The sequence below is a fragment of the Eleutherodactylus coqui genome, chromosome 1, assembly GCF_035609145.1.
Source record: "Eleutherodactylus coqui strain aEleCoq1 chromosome 1, aEleCoq1.hap1, whole genome shotgun sequence".
Taxonomy (NCBI): Eukaryota; Metazoa; Chordata; class Amphibia; order Anura; family Eleutherodactylidae; genus Eleutherodactylus; species Eleutherodactylus coqui.
This window is the reverse complement of record NC_089837.1, coordinates 499,398,202-499,422,359: the sequence shown is the minus strand read 5'-3', so window position 1 is coordinate 499,422,359 and position 24,158 is coordinate 499,398,202. Positions and strand designations below refer to the sequence as shown.

The 24,158-nt window shown below is 48.0% G+C and overlaps 1 protein-coding gene across 1 annotated transcript; it reads right to left on the bottom strand.

Moving 5' to 3' along the window:
- On the bottom strand, window positions 1–21,897 carry CHORDC1 (cysteine and histidine rich domain containing 1). Its single transcript, XM_066587037.1, has 11 exons — window positions 21,702–21,897; window positions 18,630–18,679; window positions 18,497–18,553; window positions 16,819–16,979; window positions 13,850–13,953; window positions 12,297–12,355; window positions 11,423–11,493; window positions 9,890–9,995; window positions 9,679–9,798; window positions 7,568–7,630; window positions 1–5,067 (listed from the first exon to the last, which is right to left on the bottom strand). The coding sequence occupies exons 1-11, from the start codon at window positions 21,763–21,765 to the stop codon at window positions 4,921–4,923; spliced, it is 1,002 nt and encodes a 333-aa protein (XP_066443134.1). The 5' UTR covers window positions 21,766–21,897; the 3' UTR covers window positions 1–4,920.
- Window positions 21,898–24,158: the final 2,261 nt, after the last annotated feature.

Below are 24,158 nucleotides of genomic sequence, written 5' to 3'. Positions count from 1 at the left end.
TGAAGTAAAACCACATCTTTTATTTATAGAGGGCGCTCTGAGAGGAGCGGTACATGGAGTCGGCTCTGAATGCAACCACTGTAAACCCCCTCCTATACAGATGAGACTCGCGGCCCGCCGGGCCAGATTCCTTTTCTAAATAAGTTACAGTTGATCTATAAAAATACAGATTTCCTTTCCAAGTCGGCGGTAAACTCACGGCGTGCCTGCAGGTAATGTCAAGAAGGACTGTGGGTGCCCAAAGTGTGACGCTGGCCCTTTAATTGGACAGTCAGGATTATTAAGTTATCCTCAGAGTTTTTACAAACTGCAGATGTAGCAGAGCTGAATTTCTCCTGGCGTCTGCAACATTATTGTAACTATCAGGCACATCGAATGTTGCAGGTGACTGGAAACTGCAAAAAAATAAAAATAAATAAACCCCCAAAAAACAACTGTCTCCTTCAACTTTATATTCCTTATTGTAAACAAAACAGTAGATTGAATGGCTATAATTGGCTGACGCCTCGTGTGTTAGCCAATCACAGCATTAGCTCTCTAGAGGCAGGGATTTTAAGCCCCGCTCCCAGAAAGCAATGCTCTGTAGGGGACGAGGCGGGAGCGACAGCCTGCAGCAGCGCCGCAGAACGCCGGGGGAGGGGAGTACTGTTTTTTTTTTTTTTTTTACACCGTATTCCCGGCGTATAAGGTGACAGTTGGGGAGGTCGTCTTATACGCCCAGCCGCCTTATACGGTATGTATTTTTTGTTTTATTAATTAGATTGTTTTAATATAAATATGGCAAAAGGGTTTTTTTTTTTTTTTTAAAACTTACTTTTATTTTCTTCTAATAATTAGTCAAACTTTAAAAGAAAAAAAAAAAACTGTAATCAAGGCCCTAGAGGGAACAAGAATTTGCGATACCTTGATCGCACTTGCAGAATGATGTGATGGCATAGCATTACATCATCCTGCAATCCGGCAGGCTTGATAGGCATTCTGTCAAGAAGGCCCCTGGCTGACATGACACCCGCACAGCACCCTGCAATCGCTGTAAGATACAGCCGGCCCCCACGTTGTATGGAAAGCAATCATCCGCGATATCCCTTCATATATACCCTGTCACAGCGGGATGTACATGTACGCCTTATAGCGGTTAAGGGTTGGTATTTTACAAGCTGAGGCTGTATTTTTCCGCATAGTTATGACCTGCGCTTATTGTGGAATCGGGACAAGCTGTGCCAAGTGACAGAATCAGCTCTGCTATATCTGTAAAATGCCAACATGAGGCCACATGACTCTTGTCTGCAGGAGTGAATAAGCTCGTGAGGTCATCATCAGTTCCTCCGCGCCGTCTGTTTTTCGGGCACTAGTAGTTCAGCGTTTCACATTTTTATGTGGGTCGGGAAGGGAATAGTTTCCTTAGGAGAGCACCTAGAAAGTGAGTGGAGACTTATAAGGCCGGGCATGCTCCTCTGGGAAATATGCAAATAAGGACCCAAATCTATAGGTATCTCACTAGCCAAGCCAGAAATCTACTACACACTGATGAGGGGAAAAACCCCGAAACAGCTGTCTGTGTATGGATACTGGCTTGGTTTTAAATTCCTAGTCATTGTTACAAGGAGCTATATAAAGGGTCGGTCCAATAGGTGGCGCTGCAGAGGTATTGTTTCATCTTCCTTATTTGCACATTCTTGCGTTAACCGCTAAACGATCAGTGTTTATATTTTCCGACGAGTGAACGAGCCGGTGCTGATTTTTATGGCAGCTGAAACAGAACGAGAACCTCATGCTTGTCGCTCAGTGGTGGGCTTGTGCTTAAACAGAATTATTATTGTTCACATTCATTTATAAATCAATGAAATTGAATAATCGTTTTGTTTAAACGCACCCTTACTCTAGATGAGGTTATCAACAGTTGATCACTGGCCCTGCCAGCAGATGGCGCTGTCAGCACTGCAGAGGCCCAGGTTGGTACTGTAAGCATGGCCCTCAGTGACATCAGTGGCAGTTGTGCCTGCAGTACCAACCAGGGCTGCTGCAGTGTTGACAGCGCCATCTGCTGGCAGGGCTGATGATCAGCAGGGATCCCGAGTGGCAGACCACCACTTAAGTCATATCACAGTGGCCAACTAACCTAGAAGCCAGAATTTGGAAGGGCCAGTGCTACATCACTCAGGATTACCACAGAATTCACACGACTTGGAAAAAGGGAACATTTCACTTAAATATTTCTTGAAAGGAGATACTTCAGTAGACACAGAGCCACGAGGAGGCAACATAACCGATGACAAGGCAATATACAGCGAGATATAAAAACATATGCAACAATATATTAAGTGATGACAAAAACTTTTTACACGTCCTCTAAGGCTGAAAGCAGCGAAAGATTTTACATCAACGTAAAAAGGTTTTCCAGAATTATTGAAAAGTTGGGGAGAGGGCAGGAAAGAGTCAAGACGTTCACAGGGCCGAATTTTAAAATTCGCCCCATTAGTAGAATATACAGTGATTTTTTTTTCTTCTGCCTTTGTGAACGTAAAACCCCTTCTAAATACAGCATGCCGTACATTTCTGCACAATTTCAGTGTGAAATCCACTGACGGTCAACAGCAAATGCGCAGTGTGTGAATTCACGCTCATACTCATAGCTCCAATCCGCTGCTGCAGCCAATCTTCCTGCACACCTCGCTGCTGCAGCCAATCTTCCTGCACACCTCGCTGCTGCAGCCAATCTTCCTGCACACCTCGCTGCTGCAGCCAATCTTCCTGCACACCTCGCTGCTGCAGCCAATCTTCCTGCACACCTCGCTGCTGCAGCCAATCCCCTGATGTCGGCTGCCTCAAGCTATATACCGTTGAGACTAGGGATTGGCTGCGGCTGTCAGGAATGTACAGATGTATTTCCTAACTTGACAAGTGCGCTAAGCAGTATTTACGTAGTTTGGCAGTCAACAGAAAACAATGGGGAATGCAAATGTTCAGCATGTTAGGGCCCCTTTTGCACAGGGCAATTATCAAGCAGAAGCGCCCAACACTCAGCCCAGTGATACTCGCTCCTGTGCTTCCATGTGGGAGCGGTCATCGCTGAGCGAATAGAAGCGTAGCGGGCCGGAGAGCTCTTCTGTCTACCCGCCTCCATTCACAGTAAACAGGTAGCTGTTCCTAGATGAAGGATGACCTGTTCACACGGGCCGATCGGCATTACATGGAGAAGCTCAACAATTATTCCGTGTAACAAAACACAAACTGCGCACCGAACTTTTATCTGGCGCCTGTTCCATCTGTATACAGAGCGTTAGCACCGCGCCCAAGTACACGAAGACCAGCAGCACGGGATCGGAGTGAGGAGTATAACTTGCTTACATTTTTTTTTTTAATTGCCTGTCCTCTCCAATTTTTCAATAACTTGGAAATCCACTATAAGGAAATAAGAAATTTGCATAAAAAAATATAATGTGGCGAGAGCAGAAACGGTACATCGTATAAAGGCATACAGTACAGAGCGCCCTCCGAGGACCGGAACAGAGAAAATAACCATATCGTCAACTTCGCTCTTAGGCTTTATTCACACAGGCAAGTGCTATTGCAATCTGTGAAAAACGGAGCGTTTTTTTCGTAAAGTTTTAAGCATTTTTGCTTAATTGATACGTAACTTTTTTTGTGCATTTAAAAAACAGAGTATTAAAGGTCGACCAATTCTTATTCAGGTTGTTTACAACTTCCATTGAGTCAATGGGTGCGTGAAAAACAAAAAAAAACAAAAAAAACGAACTGCACTTACATGCCATGCAAGTGCTTTCAGTTTCTTTTAGCTCATCCATTGACTTGAATGGGTAATTCATCCAAGAATCGGACCAAGATAGAAAAAAAACCCCCAAAACTCTGCATGTCCTTTCTTAAAGCCCCATTTACACACAACGATTATCGCTCAAAATTAGTTTAAACAATGGCTTTCGAGCGATAATCATTGTGTGTAAACACTTCCATCTTTCACTCTTTGGCTGAATGATGATTTTTAGGGGAGCATAAAATCCATCATTCAGCTGAAGAGAGATAGCAGGGACCGAAAACTGTGTTCTTCACAGGAGCAGCTGATTACATTGTATTCAGCCGACAGCCCACAGCCGCCCCTGCGAAGACAATGCAGTTGAGTGCAAAGTCCAGACTACATGCTGGGATTTGTAAACAGCTGCTGGGGGCTTATTTACATGCAAATGAAACTGATAAAGTGCTAATGGGCATTAGTGCCCATTAGTGCTTTACGCAAAACGATTGCTAGAACTTTCAATCGTTTGAAAGATTGTCTTTGCATGTAAATGGGTCTTTAGACTATCAGTCAAAGATGAAAAAAACAATGCTCACGTAAACAGAACAATTGAAATCGATATGTTCTATTTTTGTACCAGTTTGGTCCGATTAAAAATTTGAACGCACTTGCACAGAAAAAACGTCTGTATGAATAAACCTTTTACTGCGCCATTCTCTGCGTGTCATATCACAGCTCAGCCTCATGCAAGTCATTACCATTCAACTGAATTGGGCTGCACGGCAATACCACACCCAACCCGTGGACAAAGATGGCGCTGCAAATGAAGGGGGAGACGGCTCCTGTTCCAAAGTTTAACAATAGGAAAACCGATGCAAAAAAGTTTCTCCTAGCAACTGATCAAGAATTCATAAAAAAATAAGAGCCGGGATCTGATTGGTTGCTACGTGAAATTGCTCCACATTACCTTTGCCCCGGAATTGTCCCCCAGTGTCAGTTTTCGTGACGGGCCATAAGAGTAAATGGAATGCTCTCAATGGGAAAATCTAGGTGGATTGCAGTAACCAGCAGAGAAAAACGCTTTATGTAGAACACAAGTCTTCTCTTTTGGAATAAATCACTTGAAATGCCTAATACTAGAGGGGGCGGGACCTCCCGTACGGTCAGGGTCATTCCTGGGCCTCGGAGCGGTTCTGCTGTGCAGGGACGGGTTGAGGTAGATCTAGCCGGGCCCACGTCATCGGCTCAGCCTTTTTCATGAAAATCTCCACCTTGGTTGCCGTTAGGTTGACGTAACTCTTCTGCACATCGATGACCTGGAAGTAGCAGAGTAGTCATTAGTGGCTGCATGTTCCTGAAAGAGTCTTGAAGAATTACTACAGCGAACAAGGGGTTAAGATCCTGGTGAAAGTTGAGGGGCGGGGCTTAAAGGGGTATTCCCATCTCAGCTTCTCATGGCCACAATTGGAAAACCCGGCCCTCTGTTTCTGACCACCTATAGGAAACAGCCGAGAGCTTCGGTGCAGCGCTGGTCCTTTATGCAACGGGCGCTGCTGTTAAAAGAGGCTGTCTCATTAAAGGGTGAATCCCACAAAAATCATTACCTATGCACAGAATCACTAATTAAAAGGCGAGACTCTAACCTGTGGGGAATCCCAAGAGCGTCGCACCCAGAGTCTACCAGATGAAGACAGTGGTGGTGTGCAAGCCTGCCCATATGTTCTCCATAGACAGTGAGTTGAGGGGTGATCATACTCGCGCACCACCGCTCCACTCGCCCTGCGGACTCTGGGTGTGATTTTCCTGAACCTGGGCGACCAAGCGGCTGGACTTCCTGTAATCAATAATTCATAAGGTGATGTTCGGTTGTCATAGCAGCACAGGGCTGCCATGTACTTCTGCCTATTAATATGGGACTGAGATATTGCAGTGTATAGTATAAGCAATCAAACGGTTGCAAGTTCAAGTCCCCTATCAGGAACTTAAAAAAAAAAAAAAAGCAAAACAAGTGAAAAAAGTTTAACCGTGCACACATTTTTAACAAAATGTAAGCAAAAATGTATTTACTATTGCTGAATCCGTAAAAATCCAGTCTATCAATATACTGCGCTATTCATCTCACATGGTGGAAATTCTCAGAAAAAATAAATAAATAAAATAAAAAAAATGCACAACACCAGAATTACACTTTTTTTTGCTCATCCCATAAAGTAATAGAGAGATTTAAAAAAAACCAAGTACTACAGGACGGTTCGCAAGAAAAATGAACCCTGGCACAGGTATATTGACGGAAAAAAAAATTATGGAGCTCAGAAGATGCGGCAGAAAAGTCATTTTAGGTTTTAAAAGTATATTTTCCAAGATTCAAACCGCATCCGGGGCGTCAAGGAGGTGGAATACAAATCCATAAAAAGTGCCATATCCTTTATTAATTGCACATAAGAAGAGACAGCGTTTCGTCTGTTTTCTACAGCCTCCCCTCGGATTTTGAGGTACGTCTGGCGCTGCTGTCGGCCATTATTGTTTCCTTAGTTTTTAAAAGTAGTACAAGAAAAAAAACAAAAAACAAAAAAACTATATAAACTTGGTATCGTTGTAATCGCACTGACTCTGCCTCTTGCCGCAGTGTGCGCTTTAAAAACAAGACCCCCACAAAAGTTGGCGGAATTGTGGGTTTTTTCCATTCCACTTAAAAAACGTTTAGTTTTTCAGCATATTAAATATTACCATTCAAAAATACAACTCGTAGCACAAAATATCGGCCCTCAGGCATCTAGACGGACAGGAAGATAAAGAATTAGGAGTTTTTGAAAGTAGGAGGAAAAACCAAAAAGGTAATCTCTGCCCCCAACAGCAAGCAAGCCGCTTCTTCTCTGGAGCCCTCCTAGACCGTGCAGGGATACAGAAAATCCATGAGGGGCGGCAGAGAAGTAGCAGAAGTTCTGGGAGCATTATGGTGGCGGCCGGCTTCATACTGACTGACAACCTCCACAGGAGCTTCAGAGACTCAGTGCTGTGAAAATATTATACACCAAGGAGTCTGAATAATGAAAGTGACCACACGGTACCAAACAAAGATGGCCGCCGCGCTTCAACTACCTAAGGTGTATTAGTGTACATCCTTAATATAGGATCCTACATGCTGCTCTGACTATGTGAGCGGTGCTGGCAGCATGTAGGGTCTTAGGCCTCATGTCCACGGGAAAATCAGGCCCGCTACGGATTCTCCATGGAGAATCCGTAGCGGGTCCCTCCTGCCCCACGGACAGGAGCGCTGAAAAGAAGAATAAATAAGAATAAACTTACCCGCAGCGGGCCGGGCCGAAGCAAGAAGATCCAGCCGTTAAGAAGAGAAGAGCTGCCCGGTCCGCTGCGGGTCAGTTATTCTTATTTTAGGTCTCCCGCGGATCCGGACGGCTTCCATAGGCTTCAATAGAAGCCTGCGGGAGCAGTCCCCGTGGGAGACCCGCACGAAAATGGAGCATGTCCCTTTTTTTAAAATTCCCTTTTATTGACCATCCGCGGGTATTTATCTACCTGCGGGTGGTCAATGCATCCCTATGGGGCGCGGATCCGCGTGCGGGTGATCCGCTGCGGATTTAAAATCCTATTTTGCCCATGGACATGAGGCCAGTATGTACCATACCCGGTGTCCATAAGGTGGCCAGAGAAGCGCTGCGGCCATCTTTCTCGGTCAAAGGCCGGACAGCCGCTGTATTTTGGGCAATCCGGTCAAACCAGGAACATCCTTCAACAAAATAGTACAGAAGAGATAACTTTGTGACACGCTGGTTTCAGTCATCGGACGCTACTTACCCCCCACAACTGTAGGTTCTGCTGGAATTCCTTCTCACCATCAAAGACGATCTGTATATTAACCTGCGGGGAGAGAGGAGACCGCTGTTACTCTACTTCTGCCATGACACCCAAGCACAACATTTCAATGCCACCGCGTACAGAGCCGGCTCAGCCCCCGCGTCCGCTCCATACAATGAGATACGACGTGCGCGGTACCTGTACAGCCAATGTGGGAAAGGGTTAAAAACTTGACGAGTTTTATCTTTTCACATCATTCTGGTTTTTGAATGTCAATTCATGTATGAAGAAAGCGACGTTACTTTTGCGCAAACACCCCCCCCCCCCCGTGTATTTACGGACATTTCTGTAGGTCGTACAGTTCAGCTTCATGTACGTACGGTGGCTCGTTCACGTCAGCCTCCTCGGAGGATCCCTTCACAACCTCGGTCTCAAGATTCCTTCTGAGACACAGGATGGAAGTATCAGAGCATGCTGCACCACTTCATCCTGAGAGATGCCAGACGACCCAACGGTAACCGAATAGACCCCATTGTAGTTAACGGGGTCCATTCAGTCCTGTCACAAGACAGATCCGTTTGGCCAGTGGTTGCAGCTTTCCTGCTCCCTGAACGGATCAGGAAAATGGATCCCCCTAGCAAGAGTGTGAACTACTACTTCTTCATATCGGAAACACGGCGCCCCCGCCTAAGATTCAGGCCAGGTTTAGAATGCGCTATCTATGTTCTGGTCAGCAATCCCGTCCGATGTGATATATGGGACACATGCGGTCTGCTAATGTTCTCTGACCATGAACGTTATTGGAAACGTGTAAGCGTAAACCGCGTCCGCGGTGACTTTTCCCGCACACAATTCTTATGGAATTCAGAGATGATCAAATAAAAGGAGGAATTTAAATTAACCCTTTCCGGTTTCCAGCAGCTCAAAAAGTTACTACACCTTCAGGGTTTACAGATGGCTGTAGAGCCTCGAGGACAGACTGATAAGGTTTTAGACTATTCTAGAAAGGTGGCATTACTTATATGAAAAATATACAAAAAGGGTCAAAAATCATAGAAATGCCAGCCTTATGAAGTTGGTTTGATTGTCCTGGCTACGAGGAGCAAGCGGAAATATGGACCGTCCTGTATGCGGATACAGCTCATTGGTCTGACAAATATGTGGCATGTGCCCACAGCTTTCAAAGCTTGCCTAGCCTCTCCTTGATGCCATCAGGGATAGGTTGGCTGAGCGGGTGCACAAAGCTTCCAGATGAAAGCACAATTAAATATTGTGGCCATGCTTCCCCAGGAGGAGAACTATGGCTGCCATATTTTATAACAAATTTACCTGCAACGCCAAACGTCATATGAGGAAGGTTATTAGCGGGTGTGCGGTTCCACCCGTTCCGGAGCTCGCACAACCATGGGAGTGCAGGCATTGGACTCGCAGCTGACACCCGCTCCCATAAATATAACTGGCTTGAGGCTAAACCTCTTAGATGACTTGTAATTCCAGTTATTCATTTTTCGTCTGTCCAATTCCAATAACTGAATGCCCACTCCGTCTGGGGAGTGTGAACTGTGTGAGTGAACAGTGGCATCTCCAGCTTGGTGCCAACTTCGTTATTGCTAGAGGTGAGAGTGGCCCAATACAAATCAAAGGGCTTTCAGCCCCGCATAATAGGGGGGCTGCTTATTCCCGTGTGAGTGAGCCCCTTACAGTCAGCTTTGGATTGATACCAGAGAACAGTAGCCGACCCACATTGATGAGTAAATCTACCAGCATCATATTTTGTAACAGCCTGAGTAGATGACCCCCACAGATCAGCTACTGATGAACTATCCTGTGGATTGGGCATCAATTTTTAAGAGCTTGTACTCCCCTTTAAACACCATTAGAGCGTGGCTGCAGTCGTGTATAACAGCCATGACCAAAATCCTGATCACATGGGCACCGCGTGTACAGCATGAGGAGTATGCTTATGATGTGCCAACGGTCCACCATTTGCAACGGGCACACTCATCAACAATGTGGTAAGATATACCTGCAACAAATCAAACTAAAACTGTTCCAATCAGAGCCGAGATGCAGAGAGCACAGCAGTGCCCGGCCGTGTTGGCGATGCTCACCAGCGTGCTATTGGCCTCTACATAGCTCAGTTCTGGGATGGAGTTCTTGGCATAGATGGAGATGGTGACTCCACTACCAGTCTGGTGCCAGTCGTGTCTGCAGGGCACCACCTTCTTACCCTGCAAAACAAAGTCACACCCATCAGACGGGCCGCTCGTTGGCGGATCACAGCAAGCAACGGCTCTTTCAAAAATAACTTTGAAAACTTACATCATCTTTCTTAATCCATAAGTGTGAACCCTTTAAACATCCTTCTTGGGACAAAAAGGTGTTAAAATCCGAGGTTTTCCTCTTACAGCAGCTCCAATATTTCATCCTAATGGAAAGAATATATTTCATAGAGATCAACAAACGCAAAGAAATAACATTCACATCCAGTTATGTAATAACCTAAAGCATTTCCAATGGCCCAGTATTTGTATCTGCTGCCCTCTGCTGGCCACTCCTATGCAGCCACTGTGCTCTGTGTGTAAAACGTGGAACTGTGTGTAAGGAGGACCAGGATTGGAAACCCCCTTTCCAATTCAGACAAGCCATATCCATATAATGTACTAGTGAAAATGGATTTCCCCAGCAACAGCTTCTGCTGGCTGCATAGCTGAATAGGAGCTTTTCTAGTAGGGTTCAATTAAAAATATTGCCCAGTTTGTCTTCTGCAGCTTCTTCAGATCACTGTATATAGACACTGCAGTCTAGGTCTCAGTAGGAGATGCTCTGGTGAGGCTGCACTACCAGCTTAAGGCCCATTTACACGAAAAGATGATTGCTTAAAATTCATTCGAAAGATAGGGAGATTGACAGTTTTTACATAAACTGCAAATAGGCACTAATGCTCATTAGCAGCTTATTACATGGACTTTAACCACCTCATTTGCCTCTGGGAGCTGTATGCAGAGAACAGCAGGTGGTCTGTTCTCTGCATACAGCTCCTTTATTTTGCTGCGGGGCTGCAAGCTGAATATAATTTAATCAGCGCTCCCATGGAGAGCTCAGCATGCAGTCCCTGCTACCAGCTCTTCGGGTGAACAATGGATTTTATGCTCACCTAAAAATCATTGTTCGGCTGCAAAGTAAATGGTAGCATTTACACGTAATGATCATCACTCAAGACATTTGTTTGAGCCAATTTTGAGCGATAATCATTGCATGTAAATGGGCCTTTAGTTTCTCTCTGCTCTCTCCTCTCCTGCATCTTATCAGGAAAACTTATTTATTGTGGTCATAAACTAGCTGATAAGAAGGTGCAGGAGAGATGAGGGTTGAAAAGGTCTCACTGACAGATGATCTACTGAAGCCAAGGCCGGACTCACATGGCCATATGTGTAAACCGCTGAGTCACAGTGTTCCCGCTGTGTGGTCGGCATATCGCAGCGATACTGTACTGCACATGACAGCATATCTCAACACATGCGATGCTAAATCTTTAATTAAGCCCTACTGCAAAAATGATGGTCAGTCCCAAACACTTGCAATTATGTGCACCCCCCCTCCCCTCAAAAATAAAGTTCATATTCTTTAGTTATAAACATTTTTGCAAGATGATCATTTATTCTGTACATTAAAAAAATATGTAATGCGGGCTGCGCTTCGATGTGAGACTCCAGGCAACATATAAGGGGATTCTGTAACGGACCTGTGGTCAGGGCGGCCGTTCTCCCTGTGCGGTGCAATGGCATTACTCAGCAGTTTATGGACCCATATCTGACCCGTTTTGTAAATGTTTCTTCATCCACCTCTACCTACCCCTCATGGAAGATGGGCACTCCGGTGTGATACTGACAAACCTCCTCGTTACTCTGCGGGCCTGTAAACGTCTGTGGAGAAACGGAGATACAATAAGACTAACAGAAGGAGGCGCCATCATCCACTATGTGTCAGGAGGAGTATAGATTACAGCCCCCCCACCCCCATCCACAGTGATACTAAATTGTTATAGTTTATGTAGTACTACTTTAAAAACGAAAAACTTTTAAAAAATTGCTTTTCCTGCCATCTTTTGATCCCCAGAATTCTATTTTTCTATTCCTGCAGCTGTGCGAGGGCTCGTTCTTCTGCTGGGTTACCTGTCATTTCTATTGTAACCATTTGGGAACCATACGGTTAAGTAATTGATATTTGAATAAACTGGAGTTTTACGGCTGCAGCGTTATCAAATATCAATTTTTATTTTTTGATGAGGCAACTGGGAAAGCCTGGAGGTGTTAACACTTATTGTATTCTGACAGGCATTCTATTAAGACGTGCCATAGGTATATCTTAATAGGCGATGCCCTTGGAACCTTCAGAAGGCCCCCAGCTGCCATTACACCTAGAGCACCCTGTGATCTTATTGCGGTGTGGGGACAGAACACCATTCAATGTCAAAACTGAGAGCGTCATTTGAAGGGCTACCAGCTGTGATTGGCATTCATCACGGCTGCTGTGGGTGGGTTGCAACCGGTAAAAAATAGCCGACACCCGGTGTGCACGGAGCGGACTCCGCTTCTGAGCCGGCTTTATACAAAGACACCCAACATGCACCAGGAAGGGGTTAACTCAACATCTGGCCAATTACGGATATGTTTACAAGTGAATGATGTGTAAAAGGCTCTGAGGATGAGCAAACATCTGATCTTACCTTTGTGCAGCCGCCATTCTTACAGAAGGTTCCTACTTTGGTTTCCCCCGTGTCCTCGTCTACATAAGAGGGAGAAAAAAAATCATTACATCATAAAATAAAACAAAGAGCAAAAAATGGAACGCACATGAATAGCAGCGCCCAGAGATTGGACAGGATACCCAGCCACTGCTGCCCCCTAGTGGGTGACCCCATGGGCACAATGGTGATATATTGTAGGCTGGGAAGAGGTTAATGATACCCATTGTAACTTAGTAGGTGGAGTTGGTGACGTGTGCCCGTCAGCCAGCGGCTCCCGCTGCGGTCAGTACGGCCGGTGACAGAAGTAGAAGCAGCCGACTGCTTGGAAAGTATTGAGTTTTCCGAATCTCTTTGCCGGCCATCAGATCCTGTTGCTTTTTTCCAGCCGCACCAACAACAAGGTCAGCGCCTGGAGATCAACGTGTTACAGAAACGAGTGCGCCGTGTACTACAGGGGTGACAGAGGAGACACAACAAGAGCGTCCAAGCAGAATATTGATCTTTAACCCCTTAGGGAAGCAGTTTACGAGGGTTTTCAGCTCTTTCCATAATTCCATAGACTTGAGTACCACCGGCCCTGCAGTAGTACTCTGTGGCGTCCACGTTGGACCCCTGCGATATCTCACACACACACACACACACACACACACACACACACACACACACACACACACACACACGTTCCTAGTAGCCGCTCTTCTATCTCTAACAGGCATCCTGAGCAGAGGCCCCCCTCTAGGAACTCAGAACTCCCTAATAAGGTGTCTGCAAAGGGTTAACAGAGCTCAGCGTTCGGTCACTGAACTCCGGGGCAGCCTATAAACGGGACGCCGTATTCCAGAACACGCTTATTTGTTATGTTAGAATAGTGAGCCGGTTGTACAGATACTTTACACTGCTGCACTACTTGTTATTGTGGAACGTCCTTTGGTTTTCTGTCGTACCGTTATGGAGTATATGTGACTTTTTGATTGCTTTTTAAATTACACTTTTTCTTGGTGACGGCGTGACAAAAACGCTCAGTTCTGGCGTTGTGTAGTGTGCCTCTTTTCCCTGCTGACGTTCTCCGTGCGCAATAAATAATGCCTCATTTTGAAGGACGGGACGTCTACAGACACAGCAGTCCTATACTCGTCCTCAGAGGCAGACATAGAGGCAGCCCTTGGGGCCACAATTGACAGCAACGATCAGCATGAGTGCTGATCAATGCCGTCAATGAGCGTCAGCTGTCAGAAACAGCCAGCACCTGCCCTGTATGTAGCGGGGCAGGTCCCGATCCCGCTACATACAAACCCTGAGGCTGGAGGGTGTATATGCATACCCAAAATTCTCGGCAGCACTCCTTTAAGTCTCCTCCTCAGCAGGGGTGGGGGGGGGGGGGGGGGGGGGGGACGACTTAAACCTACAATGAGGAAGATTGGGGACATGGGAGTCTCATTCTTGCGAGTTATCCCCTATCCTGTGGGCAGGCCATAACGTGTAGTTGTTGTACAGCCCCTTTAAATTCCAAGAACAAGATGAATGCCAATTACCTGCTTCTGTCTGGTCAGGGTCTGAGGAGACCTTCAGCTTATCCAGTGCTTGCTTCAGAGACGCCGATACTTTCAGCTGCAACCGCGTTAAGGGTTCGTCCGCACTGAAACATGTAAGAAGGAGGGATTATGGCGCCTGAGGTGCTTACATGCACAACCGTATACTATACACATCTCCAACCCTATCCGTTCAGTGGTGTCCAACTCTTGGATATTCTGTAGTCTTCTTCCTGCTTCCCTCTTCTCTACGGCCTTCTTGATGGTGTCCAGTCTTCCCAGTTTCCTTTTACTATTGACCATCTCTTTTTCTGGCGAATTCACTCTCATCAGGTGTCCAAAATCAGCCAGTCTCGTGATCTTGACTTCCAGGGTTGACACGGCCCAGGACAGCTTTGTTGGTGACCCCAGATGTCCAGAGGATTCATGGAAGTTTTCTCCAAGACCACACCTCAAAAGCGTCAACTTTTCTTTTATCTGCTACCCTCAATGTCCACGGCTCACAGCCATGTGTTTAAATTGGGAATCATAGAATGGTAGAATTGGAAGTGACCTTCAGGGTCATCGGGTCCAACCCCCTGCTCAGTGCGGGATCACTAAATCATCCCAGACAGATATTTGACCAACCTTTGTTTGAACACTTCCATTGAAGGAGAACTCTCCACCTCCTGTGGTAACCTGTTCCACTCATTGATCACCCTCACTGACTAATATCTAATCTGTGTCTCCTCCCTTTCAGTTTCATCCCATTGCTTCTAGTCTTTCCTTGTACAAATGAGAATAGGGCTGATCCCTCTGCACTGTGACAGCCCTTCAGATATTTGTAGACAGCTATTAAAGGGGTTGTCCCGCGCCGAAACGGGTTGTTTTTTTTCAAACCCCCCCCGTTCGGCGCGAGACAACCCAGATGCAGGGACGTAAAGAAAGCTTACCGGAGCGCTTACCTTAATCCCCGCGCTCCGGTGACTTCTATACTTACCGGTGAAGATGGCCGCCGGGATCCTCTTCCTCCGTGGACCGCAGCTCTTCTGTGCGGTCCATTGCCGATTCCAGCCTCCTGATTGGCTGGAATCGGCACGTGACGGGGCGGAGCTACACGGAGCCGGCATCCTGCACGAGAGGCTCCATAGAAGAAAGCAGAAGACCCGGACTGCGCAAGCGCGGCTAATTTGGCCATCAGAGGCCGAAAATTAGTCGGCACCATGGAGACGAGGACGCCAGCAACGGAGCAGGTAAGTATAAAACTTTTTATAACTTCTGTATGGCTCATAATTAATGCACAATGTACATTACAAAGTGCATTAATATGGCCATACAGAAGTGTATAGACCCACTTGCTGCCGCGGGACAACCCCTTTAAGTCTCCTCTCAGCCTTCTTTTTTACAAGCTAAACATTCCCAGATCCTTTAACCGTTCCTCATAGGACATGATTTGTAGACCGCTCACCATCTTGGTAACTCTTCTCTGAACTTGCTGTAGTTTGTCTATGTCTTTTTTAAAGTGGGGGGACCAGAACTAGGCACAGTATTCCAGATGAGGTCTGACTAAGGAAGAGTAGAGGGCGATAATGACCTCACGTGATCTAGACTCTATGCTTCTCTTAATACATCCCAGAATTGTGTTTGCCTTTTCTGCTGCTGCATCACATTGTTGACTCATGTTCAGTATATGATCTATTAGTATACCCAAGTCTTTTTCACATGTGCTGCTTAGCTCGATTCCTCCCATTCTGTATGTGCTTTTTTTTATTTTTCTTGCCCAGATGTAGGACTTTTCTCCTTGTTAAATACCATTCTGTTAGTTGCCACCCACTGTTCAAGCTTTTCTAGATCATGGCTATGATTAACCTTTGTTTGATGGTGACTGAGACATACTTGCTCTTCCATATTGGGGTCATGCACACCATGGATGTACGTCCCAGTGGTAACCAAGCTTTATCTCACCCGTCGAGCTGCCACTATGATCGATGAGGGAACCAAGGAGTACGAAACTATTAACCATTTTGATTCCTCGTTGTTGACCTTCATATGGACATCCTTGTTGGCAGCAGTCATGATCTTTGTCTTCTTGATGTTCAAATTCAAGTCCCATCTTCTCACTTTCTTCTTTAAGCATCAGGATCAGTGTCTTCAGATGCTTTGCTGTCTCAGCTACCAGATTCGTATCGTCTGCAGATCTTAGATTACGGATGGTTCTTCCACCTGTTTCCCACCCAATCATTTAAGTCCAGCCGCCTCATGCTATTATAAAACATACAGTCCACAAATGCCCATGTTCTGGGGATATTAACTCCTTAAGGCCTCATGTCCACTAGGTAAACTGATTTAGTAAATCCACGCGGGTGTCCCGCATGCGTTATCCGCGCCCATAAGGATGCATTGGACACCCACAGGTAAGTAAATACCTACGGATGTCCTTTTTCCCTGCCGCGCAGTTTGCACGTGTGGGAAAACACCCGCAGCATGCTCCATTTTCTGCGGGTTTCCCACATGGATGGCTGCTGCAGGCTTCTACTGAAGCCTATGGAAGCCGTCCGGATCCGCGGCACAGCCGCAGCTGAATTTCTGCTCTGCCGCAAGAAAAAAAAAAAAAAGTGCACGGCGCATGCACGCTGCCGAGCACATCTGCGGGGCAGAAGGAAAGAAGATCCAGCTGTGACGGACGGGAACCCGCAGCGTCCAGACAGGTGAGTAAAATCAATTTATAGGCCTCATATCTGCAGGAAAGGAAGGACCGCTGCCGGATTCTGCATGGAGAATCTGCGCGGGCGCGAACTTCTTCGTGGACATGAGTCCTAAAGGTTTTGTTCAGGATTAGAAAACCACGGCTACTGTTACCTACGGCAGAGGGTTAAATCTGCATGCAGAACTGCAGAAAACGGCAAAATTTTGAGATGGAACAATCCAATTCTGCATTCTGAACATAGCATTACTTTATGACCCCGGGTCGGCCATCCATCGCCCGCACTCACCTCGGCCTCTTTATGCATTCTACAGGCTTTGGCGCTTGGATGATATGTTCAGTAAACTTTGGCTTTTGGTTGGCCAATTCTTTCTTTTCTGACGTGGTCTTCACCTCGGGTTTCACAGGTTCTGGGGGCTTCTCGTTACTATGTGAACCCCTAGTGCAGCCCTGGAACACAAGGAAATAGCAGAAGTGTTATAAAAATATTGTAAAAGCTTTAGGCCATGTTCACACGGGCAGAAGATCTGCAGCATTTATAATCAAATCCCAGCATGCTCCATTTCAGTGCGGTTTCCCCACGGACAGCCTCCATTGAAGTCAATGTAAGCCGTCCGATCCACGGCCTGTACGCAATTGACATTGTGGACGGGCCGTGGATTCCGCAGGAGTTTGAAAAATAAAAACACTTTACTGTGCATGTGCGACAGCCGACACTTCCTCACACATCCGCAGTAGAGACGGACGGGTAAGCAGGGTCCACGGCCGCGGGCTCCTGCATGAAGAATCCAACCCACCCGTGTACATGAGCCCTAAGTGGGAGTGCCATATCGGGCCAGGAAGCTCAGCCTGATGTCGCGCTCGCTGACAATCCATCTCACCGAGGATGCAAGGCGTTTTTGCATCAAAACGGCCTCGAATGACTTCGGGAAAGTAGTGATGTTTTCAATAGGAAACCTCTCATCGCACTCATGTGCGCCCAGTACGTAGTACGATGCTGCCGCTGGCCACACAGAGCAATGAGCGATGCGATGGCACGCCCAAAGAAAGGACATCCCACATTTTTTCTGCCTGCATCGCTCATGTGTATGACCCCATTCAAAAGAAATGGCGCGATTTTGATCGAGGCGGTTTCTCGCAATTTTTAATCAGTGTTTTCGAGGGCAGGTCACTGCGTTCAATGGCGCTTTTTAAGGCACTCCCTCGTTGTGATGGGTGATGAGCTGTGTTAAAGAGTGCAAAAACGCGCCAAAATAGAGCAGACAGCGCTTGAAAAACCACAGTGTTAGAGAACGCCGCGTTCCAGCGCAGGTCTGCGAGGCCCCATTGAAATCAATGGGAGCCTTGTACGGCAATTACCGCCGCATTCAGAACGCCGTGGCAAAAAGCGCACGTGTGAGAGCGGCCTCCCATGGGCGATCCTGTAAATGCAGTGCTTTTACTAGGGCAGATCTCCTCTGTGCATTTCAGTTCGAGCGTTTGATTGTATTGTTGCCGCGCTTTTAACGCAGTTACGCCGGCAAAACAAGCCGATGACGTCACCACTTTCGCTGTCCCTCCTGGTGACATAGAACACTGTTCAAAAAGTGGTAAGACGCAGTACACAGCCTTCCACCATGCTTTTGACAGCATTGAAAACGGTCCCCATTGATTTCAATCGACGAGGCATCCTATTTAAAAACACTGAAATGTCGAAAATAGAACAGACGGCACTTGAAAAACACCAAGTTTCTAAGGCCGCGTTGGAACGAGAGGCTACATTGGAATCAATGGAGGCATTTTCCGCGCTGTTTGACAAGCCGCGGCAAACGCTGTAAATGGCGCTGTGTGTGGGAGCGGCCTGGAAGTTCCGGGGTTAATAACATCAGTCTTTGGGCTCAGAGGTCCTTTATGTGATGAATATAAAATAACGTATGTCTGCGCGATCGCGTAAAACACGATCCGCTACTTGGAAGTTCAACACGTACCGCAATACTGAGGAAATCTGAGAAGTCCGTCGTCCGCCTCTTACAGCACGACCAGCCCTGCACACAACAAAGCAGAGTTATAACAAGGGCATCAGTGTCATCAGCTCCGATATAACATAAGCATCACACCTACCTTAAGAGCATCGTGAAAGACGGGGACCCCCGGATGATAGGTGCAAGACCCTACAACACAACAACACAGAGACAAGTGAAATCATCCAGATCTATGGCTGTTACTAGAAAGCTGAAGGGGGTGCTCCGGGACTTGCACTACTAATCAACTCAGGATAGGTCAAAAATAGTTGATCGGCAGTGGTCTGCAATTCGGGAACTTTTCGATCAGCTATTTCCCAGCACCGCTATCAGGATGGACAGCGCTAGAAGCGGACAGCGCTGTCCATAGTGCAGTGGCCTGGGTTGGTACTACAGGCACATCTCTCTCTGAAAACCAACCTGGGCCGATGCACTGCAGACACCACCATATGCTTCCAGTGAGGCCGCGGATCAGCTGCTGGGTGGGAATCCTGAGAGGTGGACCCTTGCTGGTCAACTATTCCTGAGGATGTGTCATCAATAGTAAAAGCCCCAGATAAACCCTTGAATGTTACGTATGCCGAGCCGCGGTCTACAATCTGGGGTGGAGCATCTGCTGCACCGCTGCAACTCCCAGCAGCCTCCATGGACGCTGGGGGCCGTAGTCCTGGAGGTCAGGGTCCATGCAGAGCCTCCATGCTCTATATCACATACTGTTGGTGAAGTGGTCACACATATTAGGGCCCCTCTACACGGGACGACTGTCGGGCACTTCAGCTCTGAACAGCCGCCCCGGGGACGGACATCATTCTGGTGCAGAGGGGAAATCGCGTCAGGATTTATTTTTAAGCGGATTTCGCGTGGGCGGCTTACATTGAAGTCAATGGTCGCCATCCGACTCGCAGCCCTTATGCAATTGACTTAGCTGAAAGGTCGTGGATTCTGCATCATTGCCTAGTGAAGGTGTGGGGAAATCTGTACTGCGCATGTCCGACGGCGAGCTGTGGGGACCCTCCGCAGTACGGAGAAGAGGGAAAAAAATACAGGTAGATGCGGACGCCGGCCGGGCTCAGGGGCGTATTCCGCTGCGGGATCCGACCCGGTCATGTGCAGCCGGCCTAATGAAGAAAAATCTCAGGTGCGGCGACTACTTTCCATACAATGACGCATCGGTCAGCAAAATCACCTCCCACGGCATCTGCGAAATTCCCATCCTCAGGCGCAAGCTTCACATAGGTGAGCGAATCGGAAGGGTTTCCCATTGATTGGAATGGATAACCTCGCACGCGATGATGCATTAAAGCCCCCATTGGACAGGGGAGGCAGTGGGAGCGCCGGCTGCACCCCCATTAACATCAATGGGGTCGCCATGTTTGTCTCACACTTTCTGGTGCGCTATTGCTGTAGAGTCCAGCGATACCAGGCTGTCTCTTCAGAAGGCACAGACACTTTACTGTGCCGATACATATAGAAGTGTGCAGTGGAATCGTTTCCAAAAGGAAACCTACTCACTTAGGGTGCCTGTCCACAAGCGGGATGTCGGCGGTAAACCGCTGGCGAATCACGCCCTCTGAAGCTTTCCATAGCATTGCTATGGAAAGCGCCGTCACCTGTCCACGAGCGGAGAATCATTGCGATCCTTTGCTCGCGGCAGGCAATTCGCAGCATGCTGCGAATTGCCCCGATTCTCCATGGTCAGCCTATCAGATAGGGCTGACAGGCGGAAATTCGGCGGCGGAGCTTCGCCATGGGATACCGCAATGCCCGTGGACAGAGACCGTGCTTACCTGTCAGGGTCTTCTGTGCGGAAGCGCCGCCGTACATGAGCAGGAGAGATTTTTTATATCTCTTGCTTTCCCGCAGACCGCCAAGAATTCAATTGCGGGCGTGCCGCGGATCGGACGGCATCCATTGACTTCAACTGAAACTGTCCGTGTGGGATCCGCACTTAAATGGCGCATGCTGTGATTTGTTTTCCAGACCAAAAAGTCCACAAAAAATCTGCAAGCTTTAATTCCAGTGAGGACGGCCATGCTTCTCTGTGGGCAGCTTGAACTGCAGATTGTCCGTGTGCGTATGATATGCGGGCATGTACCGCGCCCAGGCAGCCATACGAGTACGTTTGCAAAATGGGTAAATGGGAGAGCCAAAGCGTTTTACACATCCGTCCGTGGACCTTACACAGGCGCAGTAACTCTTCAACCCCCCAACTGCTGTCTCATCTCCTGCCCTAAAATAGGTACACTACCGCCCTCCTTCTTACAACATCCACCATCTTACTTGCATTAACTCTTTCTTAGGCCGGGTTCAAGCGAACGGGTCGGATTCCGAATACGACATCCACGCGTACCCGTTTTATCTCGCTGTCAGACATGAACAGTATGTAAATCAATGCTCTTACAGGCCGTCACATGGCGATGCGGGTACCCACAGCCAATACGGGACTGACAATGGAAGCCGTTGGTCCGCCCACACACGAACGGCTTGGGTTCCGGATGCGGGACCCTACAGCAGAATCCAACCCTACGCCCGGCTGGCGTCTGCCCGTCATTTGTCTCCGTCTGTACTGCGGATGGTCCGGCTGGCGAGCCGTTGGATATGCGCCGTACAGATTTTTCCGATCAAACGCTTATCTTTCCCACGCCGTCGCTAGGCGATGACGCGGGTCCCGCAACCTTTCGGCAATGTCAATTGTGGACAGGCTGCAGGTCGGACGGCTTCCATTGACTTCAATGGAAGCCCACATGAAAATAGAGCAGACATGCGGGTGATTAGTCTCAATTAGTGCAGGATGCCGTGGATCGTCCGCGTGGTACACGGCTGCAGATCCCACAATCCAAACCCGGTCGTGTTCAGGCGGCCTGAGACTGAATATCCTATATAAATCCTGCAATGTCTGCCATGTAATATATAGCATATTCCCCGGATACGGGGTGAGGACGGCTCATGTATTCCTATGGGATGAGACCACATTTAAGGAGGCACCAGGTTCAGCACGGCACCTACAGCGACAGACTCCACAGCACACAGTACAACCACCTTAAACACGCAGAGCACCCCTGGAATGTTGGGGGTTAGTCCCCGTAGGCCCCTATATAAAGCACTCCGCGCCTCCCCGCTGGTTACATGACGCCGGGGCAGCCCGCACATATGACAGGACCGCGGCGCTCACCTTCCGTGTTGGTCTCGTCGTCGTATCTCTGGCCGCAGCCCCGGTTGTAGCACAGCATGGACATGACGACGAGCGGTGGTCAGGAGCCGCGGCGGAAGGAAGACCGGCTGCCGGTACAGAACGGCGCTCAGGCACCTCTTCCGGAAAGCGCCGGCTAACACTCGGGAACTTTCGCGAACCTTCCGCGCATGCTCATACTGAGGATCCTGTGCCACTGCGCATGTTCGGCACACAGCCGCAACGGAGGGCTTAACGCGCATGCGCTCTGCAAACCCGCGGTCTGTCAGCGATTGCGTCTTATGCTGAGAGCGGTTGTGTGAATGCAGGTCAGATGTAAGGAGATCGGCTCGGGTGTGTTATATCTGTAGACAGGGGGTGGATATTTCTTTTACATTGCCACAGACTATATACACTGTGGAGCTGAGCTGTGAAACTGTCGTTGTCCATGGCAACCAATCACAGCGCAGCTTTCATTTCTTATTCTGCTCTTAAACAATGAAAGCTGTGCTGTGATTGGCTGCTTCTGGCACAGCGGCTGGCTTCCTTATAATCTCTTTGGGGACAGATTTTTCTGTTTTTTCTTCGTCCCCGCCTTTCAGGACACATAGCGTTCCATTGGTCTAGCCGTACCGGCCATGTTTTTTTGTAAGAGTTGTGTTTTTTGTAACGGTGCCATTTTATGTGCTGTTTAATGTATTTGGAAAACGTAAAAAATTTTAAGTTGGAAGAAATTAAAAAATACTATTCCACAAATTATTATTTTTTTTTACTTTTTGGGGGCGGGGCGCTCTATTTTTAAGCGGATCCGCGTGGGCGGCTTCTATGTAAGCCATCCGACTCGCGGCCCCTAATTGACATTGTGGAGAGTTCGCGGACTCCACATCATCGCCTGGCGTTAACGTGGGAAAAGCGGGAGTTAAGAAATACATAAATCTGTACTGCGCATGTTTGATGGCGAGCCGCGCCGGCCACCCGCAGTACAGAAGAAGAGAAAGACGGGCGCCGCTGCTGCCAGGTTCGGGTTCTGCAAGCTCCCACATGCGGAATCCGGCTGTGCCAGGCGGCCAGACAGGTGAGCACTACGGTCAGCGCTCGGCCTCACCAACACTCAGGCCGGGGACTGGACATGGCATTCCCGTTACCCAGAAGTCAGCGGGGGACTAGAGGCATGGACGTCAGAGGCAGGAGGACTTACACAGGTGAGTATAGTGTTACTACTAAACGGGGCCGTGAGGGGCAACTGGGCTTTTTGACTAAACAGGGCATTATTACTAAAAGGGAGCTTAAAAAATGGGGCACTGTGGGTGATATTATTACCACCTGGGGCACTATGGATGGGGAGATTGGGTAGAAGCTTGAAAAATGAAAGCAGGTGGCTGCAAAATTGAGGCGTCAAAGATGTCTGTGTTTCAAATTCTGGAGAGAGAAGTTGTGCTCGGAAGAAGTCATCATGGCAGTCTGGGTTGGATGGAGAAGAAAAGGGAAAGTCAATGATTCCAGTCAGAGGGGAGTTCACTTGTGGTCCCTGGATATAACGGTACTGTAATCACAGAGTGTGTAGAACTGATACCTACCCCTATATACTCCCTGTACGGGGGGATATTAGGGTTTATATGCTGTTTTTTCAGTGTGTATTTTAATTTCCGCTCCGCAGTATATTTCTCACCTTCAGTTGAAGGGGTTCAAGTCTGTTGCGGAAAACCCCCTTTTGATGCAGATGTTTGCGCTACGTGTGATTGGCTCCAGTGATCACGCGCCATTTATGCAGACATGACAGCTGAGGCCAGTGATTGGCTGTAGGAGTCACATGAATGATGAAGCGGGATGTGAGTCTTTCCACATAGAGATTCCTCGGCCTGTCGTTTGTACGTTGTGTGTGATACAATCTGCAGCCAATTCCGGACTATTCGGACGCCTGCAGACGGACGGAAATTCGGCGGCAGGATTTACCGCAGAATTTCCGTCCTGAAAGCTGCCATAGGATTGCGTTGACAGCCGGCAGATGAAAGAGCCGGGGCCGCGGGAGCAGGTGAGGGTCGCGCTGCTCTCTGCAGGGGCTCGGGTCGGGTCCCGCACTGAGAATTCTTGCAGCCAGATCCGACCCGGCCGTCTGCAGTCGGCCTTCAGGTGCAGATTTGACCACTTGCAGAGGGGCTCGGTATTCGGAAAGCCCCCAGCAGGTACACCTTGTGTGAAGGCGCCCTACGGAATCTCCACTGCAGTTGGTTTAGAACAGGCAAGCCGTCTAGCCCCTCCCCCTGTGCTGTTCATGTACATGAGGTGTGGGGGGCGGCGCAGTGCTGCTCCGGAGTACAAGCGCTCGGCTAGCCCCAGTGGACACAGCGCCATTCATTCGGACCGCAGGGGGGATAGGTATCGTCGCAGTGATGAGAACGAGGACATGGGGGCATCATTCTCTGTCATTGTAACAAGGCTCTAACTTGGACTTGCAGGAAT